Source organism: Parasteatoda tepidariorum, chromosome 10, assembly GCF_043381705.1.
Source record: "Parasteatoda tepidariorum isolate YZ-2023 chromosome 10, CAS_Ptep_4.0, whole genome shotgun sequence".
NCBI lineage: Eukaryota > Metazoa > Arthropoda > Arachnida > Araneae > Theridiidae > Parasteatoda > Parasteatoda tepidariorum.
Window position 1 is genome coordinate 55,043,180 of NC_092213.1, and position 25,896 is coordinate 55,069,075.

The 25,896-nt window shown below is 29.0% G+C and overlaps 1 protein-coding gene across 1 annotated transcript in view; it reads left to right on the forward strand.

Annotated features, from left to right (window-relative positions):
• LOC107439574 (tyrosine-protein phosphatase 10D) overlaps window positions 1–25,896 on the forward strand; it is a 125,964-nt gene that overhangs the window by 83,259 nt on the left and 16,809 nt on the right. Inside the window, exons 14-21 of the mRNA XM_071186967.1 lie at window positions 5,683–5,810; window positions 6,982–7,074; window positions 8,560–8,626; window positions 10,193–10,410; window positions 11,852–12,047; window positions 18,104–18,196; window positions 20,125–20,387; window positions 24,102–24,359. Of these exons, the coding sequence (XP_071043068.1) occupies window positions 5,683–5,810; window positions 6,982–7,074; window positions 8,560–8,626; window positions 10,193–10,410; window positions 11,852–12,047; window positions 18,104–18,196; window positions 20,125–20,387; window positions 24,102–24,359 (1,316 nt within the window). The remainder of the gene's footprint in view (window positions 1–5,682; window positions 5,811–6,981; window positions 7,075–8,559; window positions 8,627–10,192; window positions 10,411–11,851; window positions 12,048–18,103; window positions 18,197–20,124; window positions 20,388–24,101; window positions 24,360–25,896) is intronic.

Here is a 25,896-nt window from a genome sequence, read left to right on the forward strand (position 1 = left end):
TTGGATAAAATATTGCATTAATAATATAGTAATTTAGAAATTATTTCATTATATTTAATTTTATACTGTTTTCCGATTGATCCGAACAATCGGACCCCCAAAATATAGATGGTATCTGTAAACTAGGATATGGTTATACTTGGAAATATGGCCTATTAGTTCGATCAGGAAAACTGCCCAAAGTTTGGACCCCTTAATGCTAATTGTGCTTCATGCATAATCGCCATGTTTCACCATATCACAGCTTCTTAAGCGAATCGAATTATTTTTGCACGCAGTTATAAAATTCGTTTGTCCAAAGATAGTCCCATGCAAAAAATAACTTTCAGTAAATTTTGTTATTTTTTAAAATAATGGTTGGAAAAAAATTGAATCGCAAGGTATACAATTTCTTGCATAATTTTAAAGAATATAGTGGCAAAATACAAAATTTGAGGGAAATCGGTTGATTAGTTCCTGTGAAATTGAATTTCAAAAAATCGTATTTAAAAAAATTGATTTCTCAGAAACTATTCGACCGATTTCACTTAAATTTTGTATTTTGCTGGGAAAAATCGAATCCTTTAAAATGCTGTAAAGAGCTGTTTACCTTCTAACTCCTCTATTTTTCAACTAATATTAAATGAAATAATAAAAAAGTATAAAATATTAACTGAAAGCTTTTTTAGTAAATATTTATCATTGGAGTTATCTTTGGACAAGCGAATTTTATCATTGGGAGCAAATTTTTTTTAATCCGCTTAAAAAGTTCTCGAAATTTGGAGAAATGTAAAAAGTAAACTTTGAAACGCTCTCCTGACTAAACTATTGGGACCATATTTCCCAGATTACGACAACCCCTATATTTCTGGGGTCAGAAAGACGAATTCTTCAAAAGAAGGTATGCTTATTCAGAGAAAGTACGTATTNCTTTGTGTCTGATTTCGTATTTCAAAATATCGCCAGCGCTAACTATTTAGCATATTTGTAAGAACCCCTTCGTATAATTAAGATCGAATCCTAGAACGAGAAGATCCGATTATTAGATCAAAGGATTTTCAGGATAGTTCGTTTTTTTATTTTTTATTTTGCGCATTGAAAGTTATAGTTAAATATAGAGCCATAATACATAGGCTTGCTGCATTAAAATATCTTAAACAATGATTTTATTACTTTGTTTCATTTTATTAATGAATATCCCCTTAAACTCTTGTCGAGGCTAAATAATTTTACAACTTTTCGAACTTAATTAATTTGCTCTAGTTTTACATAAACTTTTCTTCTATACTCTTCTCTACTTTATAGTTCTAGAAATACGAGACACTTGTCTTATGTATTTTGATCGTAAACACGTTATTTCAGGAAAAAAATAAACAAAACAACAAAACCTTAAGTCGATTTCCAAACAAGAACTCCAGGTCTTTTCTTTATAAATCTAGATTAGTTCTAGACTGTACAAACAGTGACGATTTTTTTATTGTTATAAATGATGACCCAAGTTTTTAGAAATAAATTTTTAAAAAAGTAGGGCTTCACAAAGAATTATCTTTCCATTTTTGTTTATTTTTTTCTTTTAACATTAAAACTACCATTACAAAGCATATTCATTCACTAATATTAAACATACTAAACATTAAACATTAAAAAAAGTATTCATTCAAGAACTCTTTTAAGCTAACAGTTTTATTATTTTTTGAATTACATTATGTAATGAATCTTATAAACATTTCAATTATATTCTGAGAAAAAGAAGCATGGTAAAAACTACTAGAATATGGCAAAATTTACAGTGTTTCAGGCTTCATAGGAATGCCAAAAAGCTCAGTAATTTTTTGAGAAGCACTTTAATAATAATTTCGGTAAAATTAACAATAAAATATTATTTTATAATGTGTGATGAAATTTGGTAAATGAGGTAAAATTTGTAACTTTTTCATGATATCTTAGAGCGCAGCATAAAAGCCATTTATTCGATTAAATTTTTTTTTTAGTTTTGTATTTTTTACTAAACGTGTAGTAATGAAAACTATGTATGTGTGGTAAATGCGGTAAAATTTTTTAATTTTTTCATGTTATTTTAGAGGGCAGTTTTAGAGTCATTTATTCGGTTAAATTTATTCATTTTTTTTTTGTTGCTAAATGTGTGGTATTTCTAGTTCTTATGAACTAGAAAATCAGAATTTCCAGAAAACTGAAAAATTACAGAACAGAAAAATTACCAAATAAATTATTTAAATACCATATATTTTGGTTTTTAATACCAGATATCTGGGTTTTTTTTCACCAGAAATATTATTAGCACACAGTACGGTAATTTTCCCAGAATTTTTTTATTTCATGTATGAAGGTGCCCGTATAATTTTTTAAGAAAGTGATTTAAGAATTTTGAAGTAATAAGAACTTCAGAACACTTTTAAAATCATCTGACCTTATATTAAATTTTAATTGCAAAATATATTATGTGTTTTAAAACAGGAAAATATTTAAAAAAAGCATATTTTAATGATCTGTTTAATATTTTATTTCCTCTTTAAACAGGAAATTTAATTATTGTTACAAGAATAAAACATAGATTCAATTAATTTTTTAAATAATATTTTTAAACTGAATATATACTGATTATAGTAGAAATGATAAAAAAAAATATGTTGCATAATATGCTTAATGCGTGATTTAAAAAAAAGTATTAATGAAATTTTTGCGAATTTTTTCCTCGATCCGTGATTCATGCTTTTAAATTCATTCAATCGTGAAAATTTATCGTAGTTTTCAAATAATTATTTCCAGAACGTCAGCAAAATTATTTACATTAAAAAAATGTTGATGGCAAAAATGAAACAAAGAAAAAAAGTATGAAATCATTGACGCGTAAAATTTAATATGGCTTATTATTTCCCTTAGTTAGAGAGAAGCTTTTCAAATGTTGAATAAGCCCATTTTGCACGCAGTACAAGAAACTATTTAAAGCATATTACCGAAATGCAATTAGGGAAAATGGCTGCATTCCCTGCTTGTTTCTACGTCTGTGTGTGGAAAATAAGTAACACTATACAATTGATAGAAACTTAAAATGTGTAAGCTGAGTTTTTTGCAGCATGGACATTATTGGGTAATAACAATTTCATATTTCATGTAATACAAATTAGCATGCAATTAAACGTTAAAATAATCATTTTAATAACAGTTTTATAAGTTCTACAACTAAATGCATTATTATATGAACTAGTGGGCTCCACCACCAGTTAGCTGAATTTGCTCATCTTCCGAAGATCGCATATAGTTTGCTTTGCAAACCATGCTTGCTTTGTTTGCTACTAAGTTAAATCCATTTGAAATGTTTTCCAACTTAAAATATTAAGTATTTAAATCAAGTACTAAAATCTTTAAAACTAATTCATTTTTAAAAACAATTTAGTCACTAATATGTAATTGAAATATTTTTTTTTTAAAATTGAAATAAACGTCATTCAATCGAAGACTAAACTTAACATTTGCTTTTTAAAAAAACCTTAATTATAAATTTTAGGACTTACCATTGTAAGGCTGTCAAATGATATAACTCTTAACAATTATTATTATTGAAAGTGAATAGGTATAATTAAAACCTATTTTGTTTGTTGATTTGGATTTTTTAAACTTTTCAATTCTTCCTAACTTATTACTCTATTTAAGTTTTTGATTGTCACGAGGGAAAAAAAATTCATTCAGAAATTTGTAAACATATACGCTTATGCTTTCATGCTTATGAAAGCTCATACGCTTGATATTTCAATTCATTGTTGCAAACGTGAAAAAGAAATGAACACTTTCTTTGTCGCCGTGAAAGAGAAATATATATGAAGTTTAGTAATGTTTTTAAACATGTTTAATATCATATCGCCATAAGCTCTGTTGTTCTTAACTAAAAGTACAATGCTGTTTCTTTCATTACAGTCAATTTTTATGTTTAATACCACATTTTTTGTTTTAATATCATTTAGTAGGAATAAAAATAATTAATAACTTTCATTAATCAATGTTTAAACAAATTAGGACTATTTATTTCTATCACTAAGATCAATAGAAGGGTATAATGCAAACAAACCTTGAGAAATCTTGAGTAGCAAAAATTTCAAGTTTGTTAATAGTTAAACTGTTAGGTAATCATTTATTATTTTATTATTCATTATTTTATTTATTATTTATTTATTATTTATTAATTATTTATTTGTTATTTATTTATTATTTATTAATTATTTATTTGTTATTTATTTATTATTTAATTATTTATTATTTAATTATTTGTTATTTATTTTTTACTTCATTATTTATTTATTATTTTATTGTTAAACTTTAAAATAATTATTATTTCATAATCTTTTTAACAACATTGTTTTCTTTTATATTTAAAATCCTTTTACAATAGCTATTATGACGAATGATTTTTGATATCAGACATGAAAATTGAAATGAGATAGCAATGAATCTGTGAAATTAGAAATTGACGTATTAAGGAAATGGTGGATCCCTGAACCAATGAATTGGTAATTCTGACGAGTCAAATTTGAAATTGGCAAATTAGTTTATAACTACATTTAAACATATTTTTATTTAAATTAAAATATATTAAAGCATATTATCAACCTCTTCTCTGTTGGCGTCGTATCTCCTACATTCCGCGTTTTTGTGCTCGCATGGTCGGCATTATATGCCAGGCAACGAAGAAAAAAAATGATTGAAATTGAATTTGTCGTTACTTGCACGCCTCTTTAAATTCCGCGATTATTTTCGTATTTCGGAATATTGATAAGAGATGGCGCAACTAGTCCCCTTTTCTTCACAATTTTCGCAGTTAGATTTCCCTCCTTGAATTGAAATCAAAATCATTTTGTACTTTCTGTAATTTCACTTTCATTAGTGTTACCGTTGCATGTCAAAATAGTTGTGATTTTTACCCTCTGATATCCAAGGATTGTAAAGCTGTTTAAGCGGTGAGGATGAAAAATTATTTGCCAAAATATTTTTTTTACCTAATTTTAGTAACTATTTCATGCATACATCCATCTTAAACACCTTAAAGCAATAGAATCAATAAGTATGTTATCACAGTGTATTTTTTTAAGATAAAACTTGGGTGCATTGCAGGGAAAACTGGAGATTAGTGGTCAAGCAAAAAACTGTTTGCTGATAAAAATATTTTGCATTTTCGAATTTAAAATCGAACAAATATTAATTTTCAGTAATAAAAAAAAACTATATTTGAGTCGGAAATTCGATATAAAATCAGACAGAGAAGGGGTTAAATATATACTTTCGAAGAGGAAAAATACAATCGACGGAATTTTTAATTTTGAAACAGTTTAGAACAGGTGAAATAACCGTGAAATATCGCAAGAAAATGATTGATCTCCAGATAATCCACTTCGCGGACATATCAATACGCTCAAAGATTGCATTGGTGCAAAAACTATTGACCATCATTTGGCTTCGGTTTTTAAGCAACCCCATTGTAGCTAATTTTGCTTTTAATCTACTTCTTATGGGATAGATTGTTGGTTAAATGAAAAGGTGATTATGGTGTCACAATCTCTAAACCCTCAGTTTTGAACAATTTTGTCTCATCCAGATTTGAATAAAAAGAGTTAGAGTTAATTGTTAGAATTTATTCATGAACAGTTAATTATTTTCATTTGTTTATCTATTTCTTATTTTTTTTATTCTCAGTACCTGGACGAGTGCATTTCTTTAGAGCAGTTGAAGTGAAACCCAATGAAGTAGTTTTGCAATGGACTTTACCAACTACAGAACAAAATGGTGTGCTCACTGGATTTAAAGTCACATACTTTGTAAAGGTTGGTATGCTTTAAATGCAAATTTTGTAAATCCTTTAACATTGAAAAACTTCGTGAATAAGCTTTGAAGAGCCACTTGAAATAAACCAAAGAAAATATTCGAATTTTAGAAATTTTTCTATACTTTTCTTGCCATAATTAAAAATTGTCAAAACAGAAAATGAGATAAAAAATATTTGTTTTTGTCATCAAACAAAAATAATTTATTACAAAATATTTCCTATAACTTTTTTTCTTTTGTTAACGTAGGATACTACAAGAGCATTCTACCACGCCGCTATTATCTACTTATTATAGGTTTTTACTTCAGAAAAATATTTTTTTTTATAAAAAGGAAAATATTTTGAAATATTTTTTTTTAAATAATGGCAAAAACATACCTAAAAGACAAAGTTTTCCGTATTGCAAATCATAAATCATTTAATTAACACACTATGTTTTGCTCATAGACTCCATAAAATAAAATTGAAATGAACCAAAGAAAATATTCGAATTTTTAGAATTTTTTTGTACTTTTTATGCCACAATTTTTTTTTAATTAAAAGGCGCATTAAAAATTGTCCAAACAGAAAATGTACTAAAAAATATTTGTTTTTGTCATCAAACAAAAATAATTTGCTACAAAACAATTTCCAATAACTTTTTTTCTTTTGTCAACGTAGGATTCTATAAAAGCATTCTACCACACAGCTATTATCCACTTATTATAAGCTTTTACTTCAGAAAAATATTTTTCTTATAAAAAAAAAAAGTTTTGAAATAATTTTTTTTAAAAATAATGGCAAAAACATACCTAAAAGACGAAGTTTTCCGTGTTTCAAATCATAAATCATTTAATTAACACACCATGACACTCATAGACTCCATTAAAAAAAGTTTCCAATAGTTATCCTTGAAATTTTAATGTTTTTCCCCCTTGAAAACTCTTTAAATGTCCTTGAATTTTGTTTTTACTTTTACGTATGAACTATGCATGTGTATTGTGACTCATATTAAATTAAATATATGCAAACATACCAAACTATTATTATCATAGTTTCAAAGTTGCAATTGTCTTAGTGTTATTGTTTTAATTCATTCATAAACTTTTTCTTCTTTAGTTATAGAAGAAATTTGTTTAATTAGTTTTTCAAAAAATTATTTTTGTTTATAAAGTGTTTTCTATTTACAGGGTACTAGTAAACGTAGATACGAATATTTTGAGCCAACTGAAACCAGAGGATTAATTTCCGGTTTGATTCCAGGGATGGAATATGTCTTCGAAGTAAGTGTCGGTACACAGTAAAAAATTCCCAATTAAATAACGGTACCGGTACTCAGGGTGCCGTTACTTTTTATCGTAAAATCAATCTTTATCAGAACATGTTAAATAACGAAAAATCTAATATACCTTAATTTTTGTAGTAATAAATACAATAAAATCTCTAAACCTCTCTAATTAAATAAATATTACTGTAAAAACTCCGGTATACCCACTTTACGGTAAAAATGGATTTTGCGATAAAAAGAATTTTACGGATAAGGCATACAAAGTGCCGATACTTTCTACCGGAATTTAATCCGGAATTTTTTTACAGTGCAGTTGCACGTCATAGTTTTTTCTTAAACTAGCTAGAACTTTTTTCTTAAGCTTAATTTAGTTAGAAAGATAAAAGTAGATTGAAATTATAACTTTATGATGGAAGTCTTAAAAGTTTATACACAAGTTTACTAATTTAGCTGTTTATACCTGTGATAAGCTGGAGACATTATTGAACAAAAATTACTTATGCAACTACAACTGCTTTGCAATACATACAAAATCATCGTAGAGGACGAAAAATTCAAAATTGAGATTTTTATGAACTTGGCGTTTTGTATTGTGAATTACAGAGTGCGAAAAAAAATCACAAATAAATTTTACTCTATCAACTTTCTTCAATTTTAGCACTCAATTTAGCTCAAATTAGCAATAGTAAGAAAATTGTTCTGAAACCACTTTTCTCGAAATATACACTGTTAGAAGTTTCATTCTAAAATTATGGTAAAATCACTGACAGCATTCTGTCCATCCGATCAACTGTAAAATTTACGGTTGATAATAATGAATTCATATGGTCAATAATAAGAATTAATAATAAGTTTACGGTCAATAAAATAATAACGGTAAACAATAATTTTTACCTTTACGGTTTTGAAACCGTTCACAACTAGTATGGGTATAAATCCATGAATACAGAACTAAACGATTTTTCAACCATTTACAACTAGCATGGTTTCAAAACCGAAAAAAAAAACGAAATTAACTGGACATAGGAGATAGGTTTTTCAGTAGGTAATGGCCGTTGGAGATTGCAGGACACTGGAAACTTTTCATCTGAAAGGAATGATTGTGCTGTCTGGGATTCGAACTCCAATTCTGTCGGTCATGAGACCGACAGATTAGCCCTATCGGTTATTATGCATTGTTAAACCGTATTAGAACATTGTTAAACCGTATAAAAACAGTTAGCAGATGATTTTTCTCATTGTTAACAGTTTGATTACCATCTTAATTATGGTTATTTGACGGTTTTGTTTAAATACGGTTAAATAACAATTAGATAAATTGTAATTTAACCATTTTTTACGAGAAATTTCCAACAGCGTATCGTGAAGCACTTACGTTGTTTTTTCATTTGCACGGCAGTGTGCACCATAAATAATAGTTTATTATAAATCAGATGCAAAGTATTTAATTGCTTGTATTTTTAATGCGTTGAAATTACAGATCCAAGCTCATACAAAAGTGGGACCTGGTATAACAACAGTATCTGAGGAAGCTACGCCGATTTGGGGTAAGTAAAGGAATTAATCATTGTAAACTATCAATAACAAGACTTAGAAAGAAAGGAAAATATTTATTCTTAATCACATCTTAAAGCATATATCCATAAAAAGAGGAGGGATGTAAAAAAAACATATTTCTTATTAAATTTTAAAAAAAATTAAAAAACATGAAATCTCATATTTACTTTATTAATTTTATTAGTTTCATGATACTTATTAAATCGATTATCTGAATTTACTGTAGTGTTAGTAGAGCTTTGCATTCTAAAAAATGTTTGTAAAACTGTGATAAGCATTATTTTTAATAAATTTATTTGGGTACTTATTAGTTATTTAGTTTTAAGAATTATCACGGTGTTTTAACAATCATTTCTGCTACATATTATGCTCCTATTATAAAAAAAGATTTTTGTTAATGTTTATTCAAAGAAAGTATGTTTTTGTGGCTTATTTCGCAACTTAAAATATCGTTTGCACAATAAATTGACCTATTTTAGATAAGACATTCCTACCATTAAGATTGACACCTAGTACGTGAAGACCTGTTCATTCGAATATAAGTAATCTAAGGTGTTCATTTTTCTGGAACACTGAACTTACATTGAAGTTTCATTACGATTTTAATTTTCAATAAACATTTAAAAAAATCAAATATTAATTATTTTATGAAAACAAATATCTACTATATTTCTTTTAAAAAAAGTCAAAAGATAAATTTTAATTGCGTTAATTAGCATTTATTTCTTGACCCTTCTTCTTATAATTAATAAATCATGCAGGACAGTAATGTTTTCCTAAACAACAGAAATACCAGGGGTCTTAATTAGTAACAATTTCAAAAATCATTTTGAAAAACAGAATTTTATGAAATATATTTCTCTCAGCAATGGAGATCGATTTCACGGGCGGCATCTGTTAATTTTGTTCTCATATTTTTGCCTTTTTATTGCTGCAAAACAATATCTTTAAAATATTATTTTGAATTTGGTATTTTAAATACACCATCTATTGGCGAAATTCGCAACTAATTTTAAAAATTAGAGATGATAGATTCTTTAGTTTCGTGAGCAATACGTATCAAACGATACACTTTATTTCCTATATTTGGTTGGTTTTTCAAATCATCTGTCATCTTCGGACCGGATTTAAAACATCACACAGGAATCATACAGCACCAAAACAGAACTATTCACTTATTTCGTAATTCATTAAATAAAAGTTGCTACAATTCAATTTTTTTTCTTCCTTAAAGCTCCTCCCCCACCTGATTCAAATGTGGAGCCAAAAGTGGTCTCATGCACAGCCAATAGATGATGTATTTAACATACACCATCTATTGGCGAAATTCGCAACTAATTTTAAAAATTAGGGAGAATAGATTCCTTAGTTTCGTGAGCAATACGTATCAAACGATGCAATTTATTTCCGATATTAGGTTTTTCAAATCATCTGTCATTTTCGGACCGGATTTAAAACATCACACAGGAATCATACAGCACCAAAACAGAACTATTTACTTATTTCGTAATTCATTAAATAAAAGTTGCTACAATTCAATTTTTTTCTTCTTAAAGCTCCTCCCCCACCTGATTCAAATGTTGCGCCAAAAGTGGTCTCACGCACAGCCAATACAATCAAGATAGAATTTACAAACAATTTTTTCTCCTCCATCAATGGAAGAATCATTGCTTATACATTGATTGTTGCCGAAGATGAGAGCAAAGACTCAAATGCTTTGCGCATGCCAACTTGGACAGATGTTCAACAATATCCGAAATGGCCCCCATATCAGGTAAGGAAACTGTATTTTAAATACCTAACCTATTTTAAACTAATGTTGATTAAATAAACTTGAATCGTCCTAATATAAAGAAAATGGTTGTCACATGATCGATTGAATTTCACCGCAACTGGGTGGCTGCAACTGACGTCATCGTATAGGTAAATCGTGGTGTTTGTCGATTCAGAAACCAATCAGGTTCGTCACTTAAAAGGTATCCAATTCAATCTGATTTAAATCACGTGGTTAAATCTAATCACTTCACTTCTTCTAGAGTTGCAAGCACCCTAAGGGTATAAATTTCCAATTTCTGTCAAAATTATCTGAAATAGTTATGTTTTGAATTTGTACTGGTGTTTCATTAGCTCCTACGTTTTTTTTTTTTAACTAAATTATTACAATGTTTGGTTTAACTATTTCGTTGTTACAAGTTCAACTTTCCTTATTAAGTCTCAAGTTTTAAAAGTTTGCGAACACAAATAACTATAAAGAATATCTCGATAAAATTACACAAAACTGAAGTCGTTAATTAAATGAGCTGAAAAAGTACATCATGTACATAATTAAACATGGTATGATTAAACTTCTGAAACATTTATTATAGGCTCTTTGTTATCTATTAAATTAAATGAAAATAAAAATAATGGAGAGGACGTAACACAGTACATTGTACGATCTATAACGTTTAAACTGTTGTGTTATAACTGAGAACACGGCCTCGTTGTTTTGCTCATTAGGAACTAATTGCAAGCTCGTCCTAATATTTGGAAAATAGTACCAGTTTTAATTGTTACTATACTTTACTATAATTGTTACTATACCGTTACTAAACTTTAATATATATATATACATATATATATTAAAGAATTAAAAATTACTTTTTTTAATTAATGTATTTTTTACATTTGTCTTTTTGAAATTTTTTATTAATTTTCGAAGCTTTATTGTACGTTATGAAGTGCGATTATTCCAAGACAACCGACACTACACCAATCGGTGGCTACTAAAGTTAAAAGTATTTGTGAGTAAGAGCTATTTCTTAAAAAAATTTCTCAAATGCACTCAAAGTTTAAAATAAAGTTTCCGGATCACAAAATTTTCACAGAAAAAGATTACGCCAGCACCACGTGCTTACTTTCCTCCAAGAAAATACAAAGGAAAGAAGCAACTTTATTTTCAATCAAAAACCGCGTTAGCACTGTCAGCCGAAAAGACAAACAAACATTTTTTTTCTTCACGTTGGAAACTACAACGACGTTATCTCACTTTCATGACGTCGCAAGAGTAACAGAATTTCATTTTCTGTCAACTCTCCAAGGTAATTGATTCGCTGGAGCTACGGAAGACCCTAGAATGCCTCAGAATTTTTTCTTTATTTTATTCTACTTTATCTTAGAGAGTGGGCAAAGGTCGGGTATTATTTCAGATAGATCATAGAGGTTTTTTTTTCCAGGTGCACGAACCGTACTATCCCTTCAACGATTCTCTGGTGGAAGATTTCGTGGTAGGTGCTGAGAACTGTAAAGGTGTCTTGGAAGGGTACTGTAATGGGCCCCTGAAGCCAGCTTCATCATATAGAATAAAAGTGAGGGCGTTTACTACTGACAGTGCATTTACGGATACAGTGTTTTCTTATCCTATTCAAACAGGTGAGTTGCATTTTTGCTTCTGCCTTTAAGGATTTTGTTTATCAGCTAGCATTAGTCGCAAATCTAATTTGTGTTATTATAATTTAGAACATTTTGTTTATTAATTATTAAATAATTAATATTGTAAAGCCAGCATCTTTAGACATTAAAATGCTTGGAATAGATTTTTTTCATCAATTTACGTTTAACGTAAATCAATTTTGAGTATATGGTATTATGACAATTTTAAATATTTTGTTTATTTGATGAGGGTAATACACTTTGAAAATTTTTAAACATTAAAATGGTACGCAGGATTTTTTTTTATAAAAGCGTGAAAATCATAAATAGATTTTGATTCAATGATATTATGACTATTTAAAATAATTTATTTATTTAATAATCAATAAATATTAATGAGTGACTAATTTTGAAAGTTTTAAAACATGAAAATGATTGGCATGATATTTTCTATCTATCTGCATTAATGAACTATCTAGTTTGAGATAATGATGTGATGTTTAATTAAGTTATTTGTTTACTAAATAATTAATATATTATGATCTGATACTAAATTGTTTAGACATTAAGATCAATAGACATTTTTTTATCAGTTTGCATCAAACAAAGTCAATGACATTATGACAATCTAAAATATTTTATTTATTAAATGATCAATAATTAATTAAGTATGGACCGCTTCGAAAGTTCTTGGACACAAGTCTTGAGGCAGCATGACTACATGCTGACAAAGTTTACTACACTGTTAGAAATTCTGCAGTGCTATAAATCATAAAATAAGTTCAAATTAGCTGCATCCTTAATAAATTTAAGTCCGTAAAATTATGGAAAGATATTGCTTAGTTGATGTTAAATTAGCTACATCTTTGATGAGGAGCTAAGTTGAACTATATATTGCCGTAATTTTATTTAATAGATAAATAAAAACATATTGTTAATTAGAATAATTTATTTATTCATAAAGCTTCAAAGGCTACACTCTCAGAAAAATCAATTCAACTTTAAATTCTAGTATCGGTACATTGAATCATGATACAATGAAAAGTTTCCTCAACCTTAATAAGGTGTTTAAATGAACCGAGTTTTGATCTAGGTTGAGTCATTGTATCGTATAATCAAGTTCAAGAAGAATTATCTGCAAAAATGATTTTCGACAGAATTCAATTTCAGAGTTGAAACTTGGGGAATTGAAAGGACAATATTTGCATATGAACTTAACACAGAGTTTTTTTTTTCGGAACTCCAATTTGTTAGAAAGTTATTGCAGTTTTATGTGCTTTTTTTGCTATTTTCTTCATCCCTTTTTAAATTTACGTTGCATTTTGTTTCCCTACACAAAATGCATTAGACTTCAAGACTTGAAATTACAAAGGTATGCAGAAAAGCGCTCAGGGGATACGATAAAATAAAGTTAAGATTCGACGATTAGTTCAAGACTTATTAATTGTTATCAAGAATTATTAAAATAGCCTGTTTGGTCAATCTACAGCCCGTTGAAATGCAACTATGGTGATAAAATTTCACTTGCTTAAAGAGCCTTTTTTATTCGTGATCTTAACGCTGATTTTGTTTTGAAATTGCAATTTGTTCGAAAGTTTAAATGCTTGTTTGTGATTTTTTTCAGCTTTTTTGCTTTAAATATTGACTATTTATCCATTGTCGAAGACAATTTATTTTCCACGCTTGAGATTCTTTATTTTTTGTTTTATCTGCTCATTCTCGAGTAGATGTCAATCAAATTAGCAAAATATAGAGATTACGTGTTGCCAATTATAAATCCTAACATTTATTGTGAAATTTTTTTACTTAATAAAAAGACCTAAAAAAACTGCTCAATATTCTAATTGCTATAAATCTGTTAAATGAGTACGATTTCTTCTTATTTATCTCTAAATGTTAAGTCACCCAATTTGTATTCCTTTGTTTAAACTTCTTCTTTTCAAATTCAGATGCTTTTTTTTCAAATCCAGATAATCGTCGATTTCGTTATGAATGATTAACATAACGCTACATCAGAGATTTACATGATTTCATTACATTTAACATGTCTTATATAAAACTACAATAATTGTATATTTTGAAAACAAAATACTCTGTGTTCGTATAAAAAATAATAAATTTTACATACATTTGAGGGACATAAAACAATGATACAATGATATATGAGAAGCATTTACACGCTTTAATTGGCCTCCTAGTGCTTAAAAACTTTCTAAAGTTACTTTAAATCAAAAGTCCACATTTTATAAGAGCACATTAAAACTTTCAACTAGATTTTTCTTTGTATTCAAGTGAGGTTAACTTTGTTTTTTTTCTAACATTTTGGCCATCAGCCATTGACTTAGTGGAAACCTCCGTGAGTATAGTTTACAAAAAATTTTCTTACTCGTTAGTTCTTAAAATAGACACAACTACATTCAACGAAAGCGTTGTTTTGTATTATTTGTATGGGTTATTTGTTTCAACGCAATTTCCTTTTTTCTTGAAAATTATTAAATGCTATTTTTAACTGTTTGTGTTTATAAGCGTATTGTAATCTTTTTCAATATTATACAAAGCATTTATATTGTTGTATTTATTGCAAATTGCATTTCACGTTGTCACTATCGTTTACACAAAAAATATTTCTTCAAATTAGTTTTATTTAATAATATACGAATTAATTTATCAGTTTTGATCTGTTCATGATTATATTTTCGGAAGAGATCAGAATGCATTCCTAATAACTGAACAATTAAAAAGTATTTGGATATAAAATATCTTTGTCTTGATTCATTTAAAGACAAAAGAAATATACACTATAAGAAATTCCTTATCGTAAAAAGTACCGGCAATTAGCGTGATGGTATTTTTTGCCGTAAAATCCATTTTTATCACAACATACTACCGAATAAAAAATCTGATTGCTGTAATTTTTACAGTAATAATTACCTTAAAATCACTGAATCACTGTATTTAACAAAGTGTTACTTTAAAAATTACGATAAAAAACGATTTTATGGATGATGCTCACAAAGTGCCGGAATTTTATACAGTAATTTGATCCAGGATTTTTTACAGTGTAGCTAAAAGGAAAAATAATTCACTAATTTTATTGTTTTGATGCCTTTTTCTAATTTGTGACCTAGACCTCTAAAGAAGTTTATTCTCCGAACTCTTTGTTTTGCTTTTAATTTGTTTCTTTGACCATTAAAATAATTATTTCACAAAACTTATAAATTTGCTTACACTTTCTAATTAAATTTCTACACAGTGAAATCCCAAAATTTTATTTCCCAAACTTAAAGTTTTGTATCCACTTTCCAATTAAATTTTATAGATATCTAGAAAAACCTTAATTTTCCAAACTTACAATTTTATCACTTTGTTCTAATTAGTTTCCCAAGTTATTGAAACAAAAAACTGTTTTCCAAATTTGTTTTTTTGCCACAGACAACTGTAAAAAAAGGATTATTTACCAAATTTATTGTTTTGCATTCCCTTTCTAGTCAGTTTTTTAGACAGCTAAATAGAAAAAAATTGTTTTTGCACTCTTGTTTTTTATTTTTATTTATTTATTTGTCTATACTTAGGTTGATTACCTAAACTGATGAAACATACATTTATTGAACAAACTTATTGTTTACTTTTCAACTTATTGTTATAACAATTAGTAGTTATTGCAAACTTATTATTATCAACAATTAGTATTTATTACAAACTTATTGTTATTTACCCTTTATTTTCTAACTACACGGAGGAAATAATTCTGGTAAAATTACCATACTGTTTGCTAATAACATTTCTGGTAAAAAAAAGAACATAATTCTGGTTAATGAGACCAAAATATACGATTTTTAAACCGCTCGTTAGGTAGCTTTTCCATTCCTATGGTATACCAAGACACATGATAACCGTATAATCATACGTGATATTTATAATTATATATAACCGCTATAACGGTTTACCAAAAATTTAAATTTTCAAAATTATAGTTCGTATTACCAAACATTTAGTTACCAAACATTAAAGAATGCAAAACTGGAAACTAAATTCACTCAGATAAATGGTTTTTATGTCATGCTCTTAGATATCATGATATAATTACCAAATTATATAAGTGAAATTTTGCAACAATACAAATTACATTAATTATTAATGACATTAATAGTGATATGATCATAATATTGATATCTACATTCTCATAAATTAAAAAAATATTTTAAGAAAAAAATTGTCGGAAAATATTAATCGTATTTCACGGGGAAGAATTTCTAATAAAATTACCATACTGTATGGTAATGACATTCCTGTTTAAAAAAAAGCATAATTCCGGTCAATAAAAAAATTACGGTATCTAAACCATTAGTTTAGTAATTTTTCCGTTCATATGGTAGCGGCTTACCAGAAATCTGGTTTTTAAAATTATAGTTCTTATTACTACACATTTAGTAAAAAATATAAAACTGTAAAAAAAAATTAACCAAATAAATGGTTATTATGCCTTCCTTCCTCTAAAGTATCATTATAAAATTACCAAATTTTACCACATTTTCCAAATTTTATCACATGTTATAGAACCAAATTTTACCCAATTACCAAATTTTATCACATATTACGGAGCGAAATTTTACCACATTTACCAAATTTTATCACAGATTAAAGAACTATATTTTACAGTTAGTTTAACCTAAATCATAAACAAGGAGCTTCTGCAAAAGTTTCCCAGCTTTCTGGTGTTCACATAGAACCAAAAATACGGAACACTTGCCATATTCTCATAGTTTTGATCATACTTTTATTCTAAGTATAGATAGCAAACGTTGAATATATGTAGATGCTTTTATTAATTCTTATTACGAATGCGGTATTAAATGTGTTATCACCTACCTTCACCCATCTGTTCTAAATAGATAATCTGTACATATTTAACCAACAACATCTCAACAGGGAACATAGTTATTGCAAAACTTTTTTTATAACGAGGACATTTGTCTTTCTTTATAGCAAGATTAAATGTTTGTTGATTTATCCGTTGTTTTAGATTTAAGATAAATTTGTTTACTTGATTGTATATTGGTAAAACGTAACCTGAAGAAAGCGGTTTCTTATCTGAATTTTATGCAACTCTCAATTCATTCATTTCATCAACTTTCAATTCAACTTTTTTTAAATCTGTGTTTATTTACAGTATATACACTTAATGTATATTATTTCAACGGTAAAATGTTGTCGGATAAGGATTTTCTTTTCTATATATACACCATAACCATGATTCACTTTTTTTCTTTGTACCGTTTTTATTTCCCAATTTTTTTTTAATTATATCGAAATATCTGATTTTCTTTATTTGCAACTTGTAATTCCTCAATGTTTTTACTTATTTGTTTGTTTACGATAGTTTGAAATTATTGTTAGATACATGTGGTTTAATTTTATGCAGTATTTCCCCGAAGCGAGGTTCGTTATAGATTGTTTTCGGATAATTAAATAATATATACGCTATAATTTTTTAAAAAAAAACTGCACAAACAATTAATATTTTACCAGGAGCTCTCCTCATACACGGAGAGAAAAAAATCTGGTAAAATTAACGTACTGTATGGGAATGTTATTTTCTGGAAAAGAAAAACATATTTCTGATGATAATACCAAATTATATGGTATTTATAATCCAGTCATTTGTTAATTTTTCGTTAATATAGTAATGGTTTACCAGAAATTCTGATTTTTAAATTATAACTCTCGTTACCAAACATTTAGTAAAAAATGCAAAACTGAAAAGTAAATTTAACCGAATATATGGTTTTTATCCCGCACTCAGAGAAATCATGATAAAATTATCAAATTTTGCCTCATTTATTAAACTTTATATTGCATATTATGGCATTATGTTTTCCGAACAATTTAGCCAAATCATAACCAAATTTACCAATCTTTTTGGTGTTTCCATAGAGCCAGAAACTCGGTAAATTTAACCATATCCTGGTTCCTATACTTTTTATACTTAAAATTAATTAAAGTTGCTATTCACAATAATTTTATATGGAATTCAGAAATGGCTATTTCTGTTTCAGAGGCAGACAATCGGACGCTGTTGGCCGGCATCCTTGTCCCCCTGGTGCTGCTAGTATTGGTTGTTGGCGTGGCCCTCTTCTGGAAANACAAAAGTATGGTTGAAAGCAATAGATAGGGTAAAAGTTAACTGTCGGTTCTGCCCTGTTAAATAGGTCACATTAAGGTTTCAGTTCATTTAAACTAACAATGTGTGGATTTATAGTTTAATGGTGAGGCTATCCCATAGGTTCCCAAAGTGGTCCAGGTGCACCCCCAGGGGTCCGTAGGAGACCACACGGGGGTCCACGTAGACGTGAAAAGAAAACAGGGGTTCACAAGTTGCAAATGGGGGTCCACGAAAATTTTTCTGGTTTTCATAATAAAGAACAAAACTTTTGGCTTGGATTTACCTTAAAAACTTTGCAAAAACTTTGAAGTCGGACACTAAAGGCGAATCGATAGTCCTGAGTGATTTTTTTTTACAGAAAAATCTATTCCATTTACAAATATAATTTCGGTGGCAGCAGATGGAGCTCCTGCCATGTTCGGGTGATATCGTGGGTTTATAAGCTATCTTAAAAGAATAATACCAGGACTAATTGCAATTCACTGTGTCATCCACCGANTTTACGTTAATTATTGCTATAAAAATTACGGTATCAGACTTTTTGCTCCGTAACAAATTTCGGTAAAAATGGATTTTGCGGTAAAAATTGTTTCACGGATTGTGCTTGTACTTTTTTATCGTAATTTAAAATTTTATCCAGAATTTTTCACAGCGCGAGTGTTAAACACTTAAACTTTTAATTTTAACAGAGTAAAAATTTTAATTTAAATAGTCAAACGAGCTAAGGGGTGAACATACATTTCATTTACATAAACGAAATATCAAACGAAATATAATCTGCGAAGCTCGTAATCGAAACAAGCATCCGACCTTGTTTTAAAATTAAAAAAGCAGAATATATGAAAGATTTTCAATCACAAATATCTAATGTAAGTCAATTTTTTGTCACCTTTTTGTTCCTTTACCAGCACTGATACTTGACTTCAATAAAATTTGTGGTGTGTTTTGGCAATGATGACTTATAAACGAAATCTTTTATAAGTCTTCTTAAAAAGAAATTGCGTATCACTCAACAAGATTAAAAACAAAAAGCACTCGACAATGTAAAAAATGTAAAACATGTGGGATGAACATGATGACAGGATTAAAACACGAGGATACATGATTAATACACGAAGATTACATGATTAATACATAAGATACATGATAAAACATAAAGATAGTGACATTGTTGTTGTTCTCGTAGGCCAATAAGGCAAGGGGTGTGATTGTTCTTGTTTTACAGTGGCGCCATTTATGGCCAAGAATTCGACTTCTGTCACACCCGTTTATAGGGCGGACCCATTCATTCATCCACAGGTAGTAATTTTAACCTAAACCAGAGAATGATCAGTCCCCAATTCACTACCCCAGAAGTATAATTTGTTATGGGAGCATGGAGGACTTTGTGACCCGACAGATTTAACGTGCATTAGTCACCATTTACTACAGGGAGTCTATCGACTGGCTGGATTCAATCTCCCGTTCTCACGAACGAGAGTCCAGCGCCCTGCCAACCACGCCATCCCGGCCAATACATGAAGATAGTGACACAGGAATAATGCATGAAAATAGTAACGTATAATGCATACATGAAGATAGTGATATATGATTAATACATGAAGATAGTGATATAATATTAATACATGAAGATAGCGCTGCATGATTAATAGTGATAGCGGGAAGATAGTGATAGCGTCATGTATGGACCAAATCCCGTCAATACCACATTGAATGCTGAATCGGTTAATAAAATTTTGATTTATTACAAAAAAATATCAGCCCTATTCTTTTGAAGACTCCGTAATTTATTTCTGTCTGAATATCAAAATAATTTCTAAACAAATTTTCTAGTTTAAATTTGAAACGATCTGAAAATGTAAAAATAAAATAATTACTTTACATTTTTTAATAATACTACTTTTTTATTTACTTTTATTTTCAGCCGTCCCGTGAAATTGAAAGATTTTGCCGATCATTACAGAATTATGTCTGCTGATTCAGATTTCCGCTTTTCTGAAGAGTTCGAACTTCTAAAGAACATTGGTCGTGATAAACCATGCAACGCAGCAGATCTCCCAGTAAATCGTCCGAAGAATCGATTCACAAACATATTACCTTACGATCACTCTAGAATAAAATTGATGCCAACGGATGATGAAGAAGGAACAGATTACATTAACGCCAACTACATTCCAGTAAGTTTTGATTGTTTCTCTTATGTATAGAAAATAGAAAATCTTTTTATGGGAAAAAGTAAAGGTCTTCATCGGGACACATCCTTTACTATAAATAAATGCGATATTTCCAAATAAAGAATAATTATCCTAAGATAAAAATTATTCTTTTGAAAAAATCAGTTTAAAAACATCAATGAATGTGAGAAATTTTGTTTTAATTTGAATTGAAATATCATTTTATATTTGAAAGACTTTGGGGAAATTTATATAAAAATGATCCAACGGTGAAGTTTTTACACCAACTTTTTCTTAGGATTATTTTGCGACAAATACTTTACAAGAATCAGAAATTTCCCTTCATTGAAGGTCGCAATAAAATTTCAGTCGTTCTATCCTGCAGTACAACTGAACTTAATAGAGCTTTACACGAATTTTGATTTATGGATATATAATCATAATATGTCTGAATCATCACAGTTGTGTCTAAATATATAATGATGATATTTTGAACATATAGATAGTGACAAGCCACAGCTTTTGCAAAGGTGACATTTTTACGTTTGAGTATTTTCCAGGGTTGTTTCCAGATAATTCAAAAGTTTCTCTAATTACAACGAGATAACAATATGTGAATAAGAATTTCTCTGCCTATATAGAAATCGCAGTGTTTTTTTTTTTTTTTTTTTTTTNTTTTCATTTTTTTTTTTTTTTTTGAAGAACTAAAAACAGTCCTTTGAACTATTTTAAAATGAGGCTTATCATTCTATTGCTCCAAGCGTTTCAAATGCAGATTGTTAATTTTGGCTCGATAAATTATAGTTTTATAACTTACATGTGGCTGTAAGATTCGCAAGTTTCGACTATGTGGTTTTAATAGAAACCTAACTAATTAAAAGTAACATAAAAAAGCAAAAATAAAAAGGAGATAGAAACAGAAAAAAAGTCTTTCAAAAAAATTAATTTGAATATGCTTTTAAAGTTAAAAAACACACACACACATATTAAATTTTTAACAATCAGTTTGAAATTCATTAAACTTTTCTGCGAGAATCCTAACTATTCAAAATGAATTACAAACAAATGTAAAAAAAAATCCTACAGAAAATCTTGAAAATATGCCTTATATTTTTTTCTTTTCTTTACAACAATTTAACATAAAAAAATATAATAATTAGTATTTACATTTTTTTTTAACAATAATAGCTTTATTTGTATCAAAAATACATCCAGTCTATAAGCAATATAACCCTATATCTATATACTAAACCGTAATTATCTCTTATTAAGTTTGAGAAATGTGGCAATCAGAATACCGAAAAGACATTCCAGAAAAATCTATGACACTTCATGACTTAACCTATGCAATGTGAAGAGATCCAAATCANTCTTAATCATTTAATCTTATAATTATTTACCTTAAAATACTTTTAAACAAAACTAAATAACGATTACAGTATAATAATAATATCGATAATATATAAGTACATGCAATGCGTTAAAGATAAAAAAAAACACATTATACTTTTGATCTATTGATGAGGTTTTCATAACATATTTTATATTATTGTTCAACGTGTTATATTATGGTTTAACACGCAATCATAATGATTCGGGGATCTAAAGGTTGAAACTCTAAGCCTTTTAATAATCATTTTAGTTTTTGCTTATTTTATCTCACCTCTGAAACTATTTAATTTTTTTCCAAATTAAAATTAAGAAATTTAAAATTTGTGCGAAATCAGTCAAATCGCACTAATACAATAATTTAATATAATAATTTAATGTAATAATGAATGAATATTGATGATAATATAATAATGAATAATTCAATAATACGAATTTTTTTGCAATAATATTTCTCATTGCTCAGTTAAAACACTTCTTCTTAATTCAATGTTTGTACCGTTATTTACAGAATAAATTCCCATGCTACCTATATTACAAAAGAGATTCAATGTTTGTACCATTATTTACAGAATAAAGTCCCATGTGACTTATATTAAAAAAGAGATTCAATGTTTGTGCGTTGCTTACAGAATAAATTCCCTTGTGACTTATGTTAAAAAAGAGATTCAGTGTTTGTACATTGCTTACAGAATAAATTCCCATGCGACTTACATTACAAAAGAGATTCAATGTTTGTGCGTTGCTTACAGAATAAATTCCTTTGTGACTTATATTACAAAAGATATTCGGTGTTTGTATGTTGCTTACAGAATAAGTTCCCTTGTGGCTTATGTTAAAAAAGAGATTCAGTGTTTGAACGTTGCTTACAGGATAATTTCCATTGGGACTTATATTACAAAAGAGATTCAATGTTTGTGCGTTGCTTAAAGAATAAATTCCCTTGTGACTTACATCAAAAAAGAGATTCGGTATTTGTACTCGTACGTTGCTTAAAGAATAAATTCCCTTGTGACTTATATTACGAAAGAGATTCAGTGTTTGTTCGTTGCTTACAGGATAAATTCCCAAGTGACTTATATTAAAAAAGCATACAAATTGAATCCTATAATAAAATTCCTAAGATTGTAAAATAAAGAAAAATTAACGTATGGTTTACTTTTCTAGTGGTTTTACGTTTCAGTTACAACATTTCGAAAAGTTAGTCATTTGTTTTATTGTTCATACGAATACTCTGTCGAATACACTAAAGAAGTAGTAGTGAGAATTAAAGATAATGACTAAAATGTAGTAAAATAAGGGATTGAATTCAATTAAGGATTGAGTCTCCTACTTTATATCTAAACTATTAAAACTACGTGAACTTTAACATGAAGTAGCCTTGCTTAAATTAAAACCATCACTATCATGTAAGATCATCTCTTTATCTTCTAAACAATATATTTTTCGAAACATTTCATACGAATCAAAGCCGTAATGTAAAAAGTTGTTTCTTATGAGTTAGTATGATTTTAATCTATGCTATTAAAGTTACTTAAAACTTTAACGTAAAGCTATATTTAACTTGATACCTCCCTCATCATATAACAAGCAGCACCATCTCATTGCTTTGAAAACATTCGAAACACATAACTAAAATTGCATTGGGAAAAGGTATCACACATGTTTGACCAATTGCAATCCATACCATTAAAGCTGCAAAAAAACTTTGACATAAATAGTTTTCCTTAATTTGATACCTTCATCATGTGAGATGCATCATGTAAGAAACTACTTAAAACTTTAACGTAAAATAGCTTTACTTAATTTGATACCTTCATCATCATGTAAGATACATCACGAAGAAGCTATAAAAAGCCTTAACGTTAAGTGGTATCAAGTTAAGTAGCTTTACTTAACTTGATACCTTCATCATGTAACATGCATTCCCATCTCATTGTTATGCAACACCATCTCATTGTCAACATTTGAAGCACTTAACTGAAATCGTATTGGTATAAGCTATCACATACGTGTTAGGCTAATTGCAATCTACACCATTAAAGCTGCAAGACACCTTTACGTAAACAGCTTTACTTAACTTGATACCTTCATCCTCATATAACATGCAGCACCATCTCTTTGTTGTGTAAACATTCGAAGCACTTAACTGAAATTGTATTTATGAAAAGTTATAGCATACATTTTTGACCAACTGTAATCTACACTATTAAAGCTACATAAAACTATATTGTAAAGTTACCTTACCTAACTGAATTTTAAAAGCTGCAAAGCTGCATGAAACTTTTTAAATTTTTTCTTCAAAATCTGGCTTTTTTATTTTTACAGGGTTACAACTCCCCTAGAGAATTCATCGTGACTCAAGGACCCCTACACAGCACTCGTGACGACCTCTGGAGAATGATATGGGAGCAAAATTGCAGAGCTATTGTTATGCTTACTCGTTGCATAGAAAAGGGCAGAGAAAAGTGTGATCATTACTGGCCGTTTGATATGCAGCCTGTATATTACGGAGATATCCAAGTCATTCTCCTTAATGAGTCACAATATAGTCACTGGACCATATCTGAGTTCAAAGTTTCCAGGGTAAGAATCGTAACCATTTCTAGATTTTGAAAAAAAGCATTTGTGTACTGTTCGGCGTTTTTCTCTGCATAAATTCGGTGTGATTAGTAGTGGTTTGTGAGTACCATGGACTAATATAGAGGATATCTATGGTGAGTACAAAAGTACACTGCGAGTACAGTGTGGTCAATGATAAAACCTTTTTTAACATAGAGAATGGTTAAAAGATAGTTCAAAACCGCCCAGAGGATGAGGATGAACCGGACAGGGAAATAAGGATTGACTGATTTATGTCCACTTGTAATGTAGGAAGCACTGATTTTCAAGTTTATTGTGTAGCATTTTATGGGTCGTTTAAATTCACACGTGAATCGGAACCTTTTGGCATTTGTTCTCGACCTAGGGTTGAGCACATGAAATTTTTCCCTGATTATTAATATTAGTTTTCATTTCTAAATACAAATTAGTTTAGTGATTTCACGCTTTACATGACCGTCCATTGAGGCAACGAAAAAGAAGATATGAATTCGCAGTTTATGGCGACTTCGAATCTAAGTAGCCTTATATATCTACTTGTTTTCGTGGTGATTTTAATGGTATATCATAATACATCACGTTAGAATAAAATTCTTTGCTTTCAGCCTTTTCAGTTATGCAAGGAACTGTTCAATTAAACCTACTGATTCGATCAATGCAATGATGTTATCCACCACATAATTTGTTAACTACAAATCGTTTGTGCTATTAGATTTTTTACTTAATTTTCCAACGTGACCTAGCACGTAACAGGGGAAGGTCACTGAAGGATAAGATTCCAGAAGATCCTCCAGCTAATGGAGATTTGAAAGTACAAAGCTAGTTTCTGCAGTTTGTTTGTGATCAATAATTTTTTTTGGTTGATTTTGGCTCTTTTAGATTTTTTTCCATTCTACCACGTGATCTAGCTATGTGACAGTTTTTAGAAACCCGAAAGATAAGATCCCAGAAGATTCTCCTACTCGTCACGATTTGAATGTAGAGAGCTAGTTTCCACAGTCTGTGATCGAAAACAAATTTTTGGTTGCCACCTTTTTAGATTTTTTCCTTTTGTCACCTGACTGAAAGAGGTCCCCGAAAGATAAGATCTCCGATTTGAATTTAGAAACTAGTTTCTGCAATTTGTTTGTGGTGACCTAGCACGTGACAGGGGTGATCCCAGAAGGATTCTCCTGCTCGTAGTGATTTGAATATATAAAGCTAGTTTCTGCAATTAATTTATAAACAAAAACAGCTGCGAGATAACGCACAGGATCGCGTGGCAGTAAGTGTTTTCGCGCAGCATGAAAGATGGGGGGAAACTACTTATAGGAAGAGCAGAGAAGGAGATAAGAGTTGCTAGCTGGATTTATTAAGAATTAGAATGCAAGAAGGCAACTTTCATTCTTTCAATTTGTTTTTGGAGGGGTATATTAGATCATGAACTGCCACCAGAAACAGAGCACAGGTCAAGTAATGTGCAATCCGATAGAAATACCACAAGAACAAATATAAAGATAAGGCTTAGTACTCACAAACTCCT